At 43.4% G+C, this 12,140-nt stretch overlaps 1 protein-coding gene across 1 annotated transcript in view; it reads right to left on the reverse strand.

Annotated features, from left to right (window-relative positions):
- Nucleotides 1–1,682: 1,682 nt before the first annotated feature.
- NOP14 (NOP14 nucleolar protein) overlaps nucleotides 1,683–12,140 on the reverse strand; it is a 41,051-nt gene continuing 30,593 nt past the window's right edge. The window contains exons 14-18 of the mRNA XM_056555004.1: nucleotides 11,461–11,620; nucleotides 10,132–10,279; nucleotides 4,484–4,605; nucleotides 3,991–4,146; nucleotides 1,683–2,109 (exon numbers count right to left, since the gene is read on the reverse strand). Of these exons, the coding sequence (XP_056410979.1) occupies nucleotides 2,007–2,109; nucleotides 3,991–4,146; nucleotides 4,484–4,605; nucleotides 10,132–10,279; nucleotides 11,461–11,620 (689 nt within the window). The 3' untranslated portion in view covers nucleotides 1,683–2,006. The remainder of the gene's footprint in view (nucleotides 2,110–3,990; nucleotides 4,147–4,483; nucleotides 4,606–10,131; nucleotides 10,280–11,460; nucleotides 11,621–12,140) is intronic.

Raw genomic sequence — 12,140 nt, forward strand, 5'->3', positions numbered from 1 at the left:
CCTTCAATACATCTCTATGGCAGAGCCGGAGATAGCCAAAGGCAGTGCTTCGGCTCTGCCATAGAGTTGCATTGAGGGGGCGTGTCGCCCGCCGCTTCGTGCGGAGGTCGACACGCCCCCTTCCCGCGGGCTGTCGGGGTTCCGTACAGGAGATCACAGGGGGCCCCAGCGGTCGGACCCCTGCAATCTCAAATTTATCCCCTATCCTTAGTATAGGGGATAAGTTGTTCACCACTGGACTACTCCTTTAAAGTAGCCTACTTAGGCCCCTTTCACACTACAGTTATGCCCCATCAATAACAGCCATCAAACCTTTTTTTTGACGGGTCATAACGGGTCCCGATGGAGCCCATTATAGTAAATGGGGTCTGTCGGGTACCGCTATTTTCAGAGAGAAGCGATCCGAAAATAACTGGCATCACACTGCCGGAGACAAACGGCAGTGTGTATGTAGCCTTACCAAATGGAAAAGTCGTAGCAGTATAAAATGATAAGTGGTCCACTTAACAGATTCGGCAAATATTACTGTAGATTCACTAACCTCGTCTTTTTCGTAGAAACTGTTGTGTGAAGCCGTCACATTCTTAGCACATGCAAAAACAGACTGTGGGTCTAATCATCCAGTGATCTATGATGATGTTGATTCAGGTCTTGAGACCCACTGTTTGGCGGAGCCCTGTGGTTACATACCTCCTTCACTTCCCTTAAAGGTTGTGTAAAGACCTACTGTTTTAAGGCCTCTTTGTCAAAGGCTCCTCAGTCACAGATTCCATTATATTTACACAAAAAAAACATCTTGCAGGCAAAATGACAGACCCCTTGTTGAGACCCATGACAAATTATTGTGGTCCAAGCCTAGCGCCAATAGTATCTATTGTACAATGGAGCCACAAAGAAAGCAACTGTATTTTTCTTATCTTTTAAAAAGCCTTTAAAAAGTAAGTGTGAGGCTTAAAGGGGAACTCTGGTACATTACATCTTACACCCTATCCACAGGATAGGGAATAAGTTTCTGATCGTGGGGGTCCGATTGGTGGGACCCCCACAATCTCCTGCCTGGTACGCCAGTGTTCTGAAGCTTTGTTTTCAGAACACCGGCTCTTCTCTCGCTCGGAGCAGTCATGGTTGACAGTAATCCGGCATGGAATGGCGGTCCCTTTGTGCATAAGAGATGGGGCACCGGGGCAGGAGATCACGGGGGTCCCACTGGTTGGACCCTCCACGATCAAACACTTATCCCCTATCCTGTGGATAGGGGTTTAATATGTAATGTACCAGCATTCCTCTTTAATGTGTGCCAAGAAACCATTCTCCACAGTTCTGCACCACCATTGGTTCATAAAGGGCTTAATGTATTCATGTGGTTCATACAGGGCTTAATGTATTCATGTGGCTTATGTCAAAATCTGTCTCATCATTTGCATAACATCACAAATTTCTTTCTAAAACCTGTGCCCACTATAGCCTCATTTTCCTATCCCCCCATACATTTTAATCAGTTGGCCGAACCCTCCAAAGCCCTGGGTTTGACTTAATTCTAGATGTACAGACATCTGAAGATAGATGGAGTGGAGCCCATTAGTGCCATGAATTTCGTTCATAGTGGAGCAGTTCTCAAATGGATCAGAACAAGTCTCGACAATACCACCAACTGAATGTGTCAGAAAGTAAATAAAAATATATAAAACTTGATATTCTGTATTCAATCTTTTCAGTTATTACAATATATTCCACATATAAAGTAAAAAAACATTACTTTCACTACACACTCCTGCCAACGCCTCCTGGATAAAATGTAGTTTTTTGTTTTTTTACTTTGCATCTCAGCAACCGATGTCTTATTTTAGAAAAAAAAACTACGAAGGTCACTGTACAGATTGTTTCCAGAAAATGGAAAAGAAGGACCAATCTGTCCCTGTCAGAGACAGACAGCAGATAATACAGTCTATGAGAAGCTTGTGCTTCACAGCTCCAGTCTCCAAAGGCTCCACTATACAAAGTCCATGTTACTTCCCCTTCATTTTCCTCCTCTTTAAGGCTTTCCATTCACCCTCCTGTGTCGACAAACTGTTGAACAGTTCTTTTACCTTCCTCTTCCTCTCAGAATCCCTAAAGGAACAAGACAAAGGGTTGAGAAGAACATTTTATATCACCTCTACTAGGAAACTGATAGAAAAGTTAAACCATCACAGTAATTTGGAAAAATTGAGACCACCACAGAGCCCCTATCAGCCTGCATGACGGCCGGAGGGTCCTGTGGCAGGCAAGAGAAGCAGAGCCCGATAATACTGATCAATGCTGCGCTATAGCATAGCATTCAACAATGTTTGCAATTAAAAGATGCATGTAATATAAAAAAGAAATGTTAATAATAAATATGAATAAACCCTTCCCTCATACATTCAAACAAACATAAGTATCACCGCCTGCGAAAATGTCCAAACTATTAAAATATAACCTTAATGAAACCACATGGTGAATGGCGTAAACTGTACATGAAAGAATTGCTAAATTTTGGTCACTTCACATAAAAAATAAAATAAAAAACACAATAAAATGGCCCATCAAAAAGTTATAGAGGACCATTTTAAGCATACTTAATGTCTTACAAAAAGTTATACATTTTCTAAAGGTAGTAAAAGAAAACTTAACCTTTATAAAATGGAATATTGTAGTAATTGTATGGATCTACAGAATAAAGATAACATGGTATAAAGGGGTACTCCACCCCTATACATCTAATCCCCTATGCAAAGGATAGGGGATAAGATGTCTGATCGCGAGGGGTCCTGTGGCCGTGACGTCACGAGCGGGGCGTGACCGTGAGGTCACGAGCCTCCGGCGCTGTACCCGACGCTCTAAACGTACGCCGGGTGCAGCAGGACGATCGCGGGGGTCCCCAGCGGCGGGACCCCCACAGACATCTTATCCCCTGACCTTTGGATAGGGGATAAGATGTCTAGGGGCGGAGTACACCTTTAACATCATTTTAACCCTTAAAGGGGTATTCCGCCACTAGACATCTTATCCCCTATCCAAAGGATAGGGGATAAGATGTTAGATCGCTGCGGTCCCGCTGTTGGGGACCCCGGGGATCGCTGCTGCAGCACCCCGCTATCATTACTGCGCAGAGCGAGATCGCTCTGCACGTAATGACGAGCAATACAGGGGCCGGAGCATCGTTACATCACGGCTCCGCCCCTCGTGACATCACGGCCCGCCCCCGTCAATACAAGTCTATGGGAAGGGGCGGGGTGGTCGTCACGCCCCCTGCCATAGACTTGCATTAAGGGGACGGGCCGTGATGTCATGAGGGGCGGAGCCATGACGTCACGCTGCTCCGGCCCCTGTATCGCCCGTCATTACGCGCAGAGCGAACTCGCTCTGTGCAGTAATGATTGCGGGGTGCCGCAGCGGCGATCCCCGGGGTCCTCAGCAGCGGGACTGCGGCGATCTAACATCTAATCCCCTATCCTTTGGATAGGGGATAAGATGCCAGTGGCGGAGTACCCCTTTAAGAGCACTTCAAATTTGCTAAATAATTGTTTTTTTGTCTTCGCCATAGACTTTGTGATAACATAAGCGATGTCATTACAAAGTACAATTGGTCACACATAAAACAAGTCCTTCTATGGCCCTGTAGGTGGAACATTGAAATTTTATTAAAGTCTATTAAAAGGAGAGAAGAAAAAAAAAAACGAAAAAGCATAAATGATAAAATTGCTGTGTTTTTAAGGGGTAAAAAAAATAAATAAAATAAAAAGAGGTTCTGCAGTGGCTAAGGTAACAGTAAATGTAGTGTGAAAAAAAAATGCACCACCTGAGACTCAGTGCTTTATATGGGCAAGAAGAATATTACTTTAAACGTTCTTATACCTTACAGTGTAGAGAGCATTATTTCATATGTAGTTCTACAATGTACATGGAGAAAGCTATGTAAACCAGAATAGAAGTTGACAGAAAAAGAAGAAACAGCACATCACCACCGACCTCTGCATAGTCTCTGAAAGTTTCTCTCTGGCAAGGAACTGATTGTCTCTGCGGATTTCTCGAACAGCACCCTTAAACTCCCTCTTGTGCTTGTGGACGAGTTTCTTGCGCTCACGCTCCACCTTGTTACATCCCTGTTTCTTGCCGAACTCCAGCCTGACATGAGAAGGCGACACAAACAACATTGGGGGGAGATTTATCAAAACCTGTGCAGAGGAAGAGCGGTGCAGTTGCCCATAGCAACCAATCAGATTGCTTCTTTCATTTTCCACAGGCCTCTTTAGAGGCCTGTGGAAAATGAAAGAAGCAATCTGATTGGTTGCTATGGGCAACTGCCCCACTCTTCCTCTGCACAGGTTTTGATAAATCTCCCCCCCATTAAGATTTTACCGAAAGCAAAAAAAAAAAAATTTCTTTGTAAATCACAGGTCACCAGCACGGGCACCAACACGGGCACCAACACCAGTCCGGCAGATTTGCTGGAGATACTTACACGGGCATGACTTTGGGAGTAAACATTTTCATTGGCACTGGCATCTGTTTTTCAAAGACAAGAGGACTATAAGGCTTCTTGCTGTGCTTCTCGATATCTTCTAGAATATTCTTACACAGATCCTGAAAAATAGAAGATAACGGTCTCTTTAACCCCTTAAGGACCCAGCCATTTTACACCTTAGGACCCGGCCATTTTTTGCACATCTGACCACTGTCACTTTAAACATTAATAACTCTGGAATGCTTTTAGTTATCATTCTGATTCCGAGATTGTTTTTTCGTGACATATTCTACTTTAACATAGTGGTAACATTTTTTGGTAACTTGCATCCTTTCTTGGTGAAAAATCCCAAAATTTGATGAAAAATTTGAAAATGTAGCATTTTTCTAACTTTGAAGCTCTCTGCTTGTAAGGAAAATGGATATTCAAAATATTTTTTTTTATTTTATTCACATATACAATATGACTACTTTATGTTTGCATCATAAAATTGACGTGTTTTTACTTTTGGAAGACACCAGAGGGCTTAAAAGTTCAGCAGCAATTTTCCACAAAATTTTTAAACTCACTATTTTTCAGATACCAGTTCAGGTTTGAAGTGGATTTGAAGGGTCTTCATATTAGAAATACCCCACAAAAGACCCCATTATAAAAACTGCACCCCCCAAAGTATTCAAAATTACATTCAGTCAGCATTTTAACCCTTTAGGTGTTTCACAGGAATAGCAGCAAAGTGAAGGATAAAATTCACAATCTTCATTTTTTACACTCACATTTTCTTGTAGACCCAATTTTTGAATTTTTACAAGGGGTAAAAGGAGAAAATGTATACTTGTATGTGTAGACCAATTTCTCTCGAGTAAGCACATACCTCATATGTCTATGTAAAGTGTTCGGCGGGCGCAGTAGAGGGCTCAGAAGCGAAGGAGCGACAAGGGGATTTTGGAAGGTACGTTCTTCTGAAATGGTTTTTGGGGGGCATGTTGCATTTAGGAAGCCCCTATGGTGCCAGAACAGCAAAAAAAAACAACACATGGCATACCATTTTGAAAACTAGACCCCTTGAGGAACGTAACAAGGAATTAAGTGAGCCCCACAGGTGTTTCACGACTTTTGCATATGTAAAAAAAAGAAAAAAAAAAAATTTCACTAAAATCTGTGTCTCCCCCCAAATTTCACATTTTTGCAAGGGTTAATAGCAGAAAATACCCCCCAAAATTTGTAACCCCATCTCTTCTGAGTATGGAGGTACCCCATAAGTTGACCTGAAGTGCACTACGGGCAAACTACAATACTCAGAAGAGAAGGAGTCATATTTGGCTTTTTGAGAGCAAATTTTGCTCGGGGGCATGTCGCATTTAGGAAGCCTCTATGGTGCCAGGACAGCAAAATAACCCCCACATGGCATACCATTTTGGAAACTAGACCCCTTGAGAAACGTAACATGGGGTGCAGTGAGCATTTACCCCCACTGGTGTCTGTCAGATCTTCGGAACAGTGGGCTGTACAAAATTTTTTATTTGCACAGCCCATTGTTCCAAAGATCTGTCAGACCTGTCATTACATTCCGTGGGGGGTGTAGTTTCCAAAATGGGGTCACATGTGGGTTTTTTTTTTTTTTTGCGTTTGTCAAAACCGCTGTAACAATCAGCCACCTCTGTGCAAATCACCTCAAATGTACATGGTGCATTCTCCCTTCTGGGCCTTGTTGTGTGCCCCCAGAGCACTTTACGCCCACATATGGGGTATCTCCGTAGACAGGAGAAACTGCATTACAAATTTTGGTTTTTTTTTTCCCCCTTTTACCTCTTGTCAAAAGGAACAGTATGGGGCAACACCAGCATGTTAGTGTAAACATTTTCTTTTTTACACTAACATGCTGGTGTAGACCCCAACTTCCCCTTTTATAAGGTGTGAAAGGAGAAAAAGCCGCCCAAAATTTGTTAGGCAATTTCTCCCGAGTACGGCGATACCCCATATATGGCCCTAAACTGTTTCCTTGAAATACGACAGGGCTCTGAAGTGAGAGAGCGCCATGCGCATTTGAGGACTAAATTAGGGACTTGCATAGGGGTATTCTACGCCAGCGATTCCCAAACAGGGTGCCTCCAGCTGTTGCAAAACTCCCAGCATGCTTACACAGTAAACGGCTGTCCGGCAATACTGGGAGTTGTTGTTTTGCAACAGCTGGAGGCTCCATTTTGGAAACTGTGGCGTACCAGACGTTTTTCATTTTTATTGGGGAGGGGAGGGGGGCTGTGTAGGGGTATGTGTATATGTAGTGTTTTTTACTTTTTATTTTATTTTGTGTTCGTGTAGTGTAGTGTTTTTAGGGTACAGTCACACGGGCGGGGGATTACAGCGAGTTTCCCACAAACTTGCAGCCTGATACTCACTGTAAGCCCCCTGCCCATGTGAATGTACCCTGGGGGGGGGGGGCTCCAGCTGTTGCAAAACTATAACTCCCAGCATGCACAGTCTATCAGTGCATGCTGGTAGTTATAGTTTTGCAACAGCTGGAGGCACAGGGGTTGGTAAACACTGAGTTAGGAAACAGACAATGTTTCCCAACCAGTGTGCCTCCAGTTGTTGCAAAACCACAACTCCCAGCATGCCCAGGCAGCCGAAGGGCATATTGGGAGTAGTGGTTACGCAACAGCTGGAGGAGAACAGTTTGGGGACCACTGTGTAGTGGTGTTCAAGCTGTAGCCCTCCAGATGTTGCAAAACTACAACTCCCAGTATGCCAAAACTGTTCAGGCATGTTGGGAGTTGTAGTTCTGCAACATCTGAAGGGCCAGATGTTACAGAACTACAACTCCCAGCATGCCTGGACAGTAAGGGCATGCTGAGGATGTATAGTTTTGCAACATCTGGAAGGGCACAGTGGTCGCCAAACTGTGGACCTCCAGATGTTGCAAAACTGCAACTCCCAGCATGCCCAGACGCCAAGGGCTGTCTGGGCATGCTGGGAGTTGTAGTTTACAGGGTCCCATTACAGCAACAGCGACGTGCATTGCTGTAAAGGGCCCGACCGCGGCTGAAGATCCACTCACCTGTCGCCGCCGTCTTCATCGCCGGGATCCGAGTCTTCAAGTAAGTACCGGGGCCGGTCCCCAGCACTCCCCCCGTCCCCCGCTCTTCCTCCCGTCCTCTCCAGACTTCAAGGGGCCGGGCAGGGCGAAAGGAAGTAACCGCCCCCCAACCCCCTGCGATTGGTTGGTTAACTAACCGAAGAATCGCAGGGGATCGGAGGAGGAGGCAGGTTTGCCACCTCGCTCCTATACTTCAGCATGGTCCTGGGTGTCTGTGACAGCCGGGATTATGCAAAATTACCGGGCGGTTGGGTCCCAGAGACCCGATCAGCCCGGTATCGCCGCAGATCGCAGGGGCGATTTCCCTTGCGATTTGCGGCGATCTACATGGCCCCCCTCTGCGTTTGCCCTGGATGCCTGCTGAAGGATTTCAGCAGGCATCCGCTTCCGATCTCTGCCCGGGGCGCGGCAGAGACCTGAGAAACACCAGGACGTACTAGTACATCCTGGGTCCTTAAAGCCCAGGGTGCCAGGATGTTCTAGTACGTCCTGGGTCCTTAACCCCTTAAGGACTCAGCCAATTTTGGCCTTAAGGACTCAGCCAATTTAATTTTTACGTTTTCATTTTTTCCTCCTCGCCTTCTAAAATCATAACTCTTTTATATTTTCATCCACAGACTAGTATGAGGGCTTGTTTTTTGCGCGACCAGTTGTCCTTTGTAATGACATAACTCATTATATCATAAAATGTATGGCGCAACCAAAAAACACTATTTTTGTGGGGAAATTAAAACGAAAAACGCAATTTTGCTAATTTTGGAAGGTTTCGTTTTCACGCCGTACAATTTATGGTAAAAATTACGTGTGTTCTTTATTCTGAGGGTCAATACGATTAAAATGATACCCATTATTATATACTTTTATATTATTGTTGCGCTTAAAAAAAATCACAAACTTTTTAACCAAATTAGTACGTTTATAATCCCTTTATTTTGATGACCCCTAACTTTTTTATTTTTCCGTATAAGCGGCGGTATGGGGGCTCATTTTTTGCGCCATGATCTGTACCTTTTTTTGATACCACATTTGCATATAAAAAACTTTTAATACATTTTTTATAATTTTTTTTTAATAAAATGTATTAAAAACGTAGGAATTTTTGACTTTTTTTTTCGTTCACGCCGTTAAACGTACGGGATCATTAACATTTTATTTTAATAGTTCGGACATTTACGCACGCGGCGATACCAAATATGTCTATAAAAAAAAAATTTTTACGCTTTTTGGGGGTAAAATAGGAAAAAACTGACGTTTTACTTTTTTATTGGGGGAGGGGATTTTTCACTATTTTTTTACTTTTACATTTTTTTTTACACTTGAATAGTCCCCATAGGGGACTATTCATAGCAATACCATGATTGCTAATACTGATCTGTTCTATGTATAGGACATAGAACAGATCAGTATTATCGGTCATCTCCTGCTCTGGTCTGCTCGATCACAGACCAGAGCAGGAGACGCCGGGAGCCGGACGGAGGAAGGAGAGGGGACCTTCGTGCGGCGTTATGAATGATCGGATCCCCGCAGCAGCGCTGCGGGCGATCCGATCATTCATTCAAATCGCGCACTGCCGCAGATGCCGGAATCTGTATTGATCCCGGCACCTGAGGGGTTAATGGCGGACGCCCGCGAGATCGCGGGCGTCGGCCATTGCCGGCCGGTCCCTGGCTGCGATCAGCAGCCGGGATCAGCCGCGCATGACACGGGCATCGCTCCGATGCCCGCGGTTATGCTTAGGACGTAAATGTACGTCCTGGTGCGTTAAGTACCACCGCACCAGGACGTACATTTACGTCCTGCGTCCTTAAGGGGTTAAAGGGGTCCTCCGGTGAAAAACTATTTTTTTTTTAATCAACTGGTGCCGGAAAGTCATGCAGATTTGTAAATTACTTCTATTTAAAAATCTTAATCCTTCCTGTACTTATCAGCTGCTGTATGCTCCACAGGAAGTTCTTTTCTTTTTACATTTCTTTTCTGTCTGACCACAGTGCTCTCGGCTGACACCTCTGTCCATGTCAGGAACTGTCCGGAGCAGGAGAAGTTTTCTATGGGGATTTGCTCCTACTCTGGACAGTTCCTGAGACAGTATGAGGTGTCAGCAGAGAGCACTGTGGTCAGACAGATAAGACATTTTTATTATATTGTTTTATTATTAATTTATTTTATTATTTTAAGATTTATTTTTATATATATTAAGTAGATTTATTTTTGATTTATTTATTTTTATGTTATTATTGTTATATTATTAATTTATTTTATTGTTTTACTAGTTTTATATTTATTTTTATTGAAATATTTAGTGGATTTTTTATTTTGTATGTAAATTGTGACAATCATATGTGAAGGTGGATACGTGCACCCATGTTGACAGTACTCTTGGTTTTAGCTTGTCCCATTCTATTAAACTAAGTGTTTCCCAACCAGTGTGCCTCCAGCTGTCCGGCCATGCTAGGAGTATGGCTACCAGAGTCAAAACTCAAAGCTCTTTGTCCCCAATAAGATGTTTTTCGGCAGAGTACCCATTTAAGGTCAGTAAGGGATAAATATTTACCTGTATTTTCTCAGGGTATGTGTTTCGGGGCAGATGCTCACGGATAATCTTCTCAATTGGGCCAAAAACCTCTCGAAATGCAGGTAAAGTGCCATAGTTGTCCAAACATCTTTTTACCAGGTCCAAACATACCGATAGGCATGTTAACCTACACAGAAGCAAGGCAAAAAAGCATTAAGTAGAATCAACAAGTTTAAAGATTAGGAGAACCCCCTCAAGTTGCAATAACATCCTCAAAAGGGTGGAAAATCTATTTTTATACCCAGTTGTGTAGTTACAGCTTAATAATGTGTTGAGTCCACTTAAGTGACCTATGTACTATGTACCTAGGGGTTCCTTGGCTAATGGCACCCTTAGTGAATACAGATTATAAAGAATAAGAGTAGACAGAATAAAACTTTACATACCGCAGGCTCAATTGATTAAACCTACATAACGGAGCAATGATTAAGGTGGTATATGAAAGACCCAAGTCAATGGGTAAGGTGGTAGATGTTATATATAAGTCAATGGTTAAGGTGGAATATGTTCGATCTAAGTCAATGGTTAAGGTGCTAGATTTTATATCTAAGTCAATGGTTAAGGTGCTAGATGTTATATCTAAGTCAATGGTCAAAGGGGTATTCCGGGCAAAAACATTTTATTCCCTATCCAAAGGATAGGGCATAAGATGTCCGATTGCGGGGTGCCCGCTGCTGAGACCCCCTGCGATTTCCCTGCAGCACCCGCTTTCTATGCGGGTGCTGAATCTCCAGTTTCGGAAACCTCTGGGTTTCTTTCCGGGACTGGGGACGTGACGTTGCGCCACGCCCCCTCCATGTCTATGGGAGGGGGCGTCCCTTTAAAGGTGGTATATGTTAGACCCAAGTCAATAGGTAAGGTGGTACATGTTATATCTAAGTCAATGGTTAAGGTGGAATATGTTAGTTCTAAGTCAACGGTTAAGGTGGTATATGTTAGATCTAAGTCAATGGTTAGGGTGGTATATGTTAGATCGAAGTCAATGGTTAAGGTGGTATATGTTAGATCTAAGTCAATGGTTAGGGTGGTATATGTTAGATCTAAGTCAATGGTTAAGGTGGTATATGTTAGATCTAAGTCAATGGTTAGGGTGGTATATGTTAGATCTAAGTCAATGGTTAGGGTGGTATATGTTAGATCTAAGTCAATGGTTAAGGTGGTAGATGTTAGACCCAAGTAAATGGATAAGGTGGTAGATGTTAGATCTTAGCCAATGGATAAGGTGGTATATGTTAGATCTTAGCCAATGGATAAGGTGGTATATGTTAGACAAATGTCTACAAGGATAGCTGCCTCAGTGATACTCACTTAAAGTGATTGATCTCCGTTTTGTCCTCCGTCTCCAGACCATTGACTGCTGTCAGCGGCAGGTTCCTCTTCACCCAGGATGCAGCATCCTCTGTACTATCTACTAATAATAGCTCCGAGGACTTTCCATGGAGCTTAAATGGAGGAATCACAACATAGTCTGCCAAGTAAAAATAGTCTGTCAGACAAGAAACGTGTAATAAAATATGCTTGACCAGATCCAGTGTTGCCCCAAAACTGTGTGTCCCAAATAGGGGGCCTACAGATGTTGCAAAACTACAACTCCCAGCATTCCTGCCTGCATGCCCTCGGCTGTCCGGGCATGCTGGGGGTTGTAGTTTTTTTTTTTTTTTTCAAACATAGTTTATTCAATTTTGTAAGAAAATACAAAATACAGAAAAGCAAAATAGAATAAAAGAATCTACAACAAAGCAGTTTACACGTCATGTGCAATTTCTTACAGGTAGGTCAGTTCAGCGTATAGGAAGTATCACTGTCGATCCACTTCTCTCTCGGGAGGCAACTAGCCCCTTGCGACATCTCTTAATGTGGTCAAATCTTTCCTGAGTCGTAAGCATTCAGAATGCACCATGACTTGTGATAATAGTCTCATTTCTGACATTAGGTGGGTAAACGTAGGCCTCCTAGCGTGCCACTCAACGATTCTATACTGTACCATT

This window comes from Hyla sarda, chromosome 1, assembly GCF_029499605.1.
Source record: "Hyla sarda isolate aHylSar1 chromosome 1, aHylSar1.hap1, whole genome shotgun sequence".
Lineage (NCBI taxonomy): Eukaryota > Metazoa > Chordata > Amphibia > Anura > Hylidae > Hyla > Hyla sarda.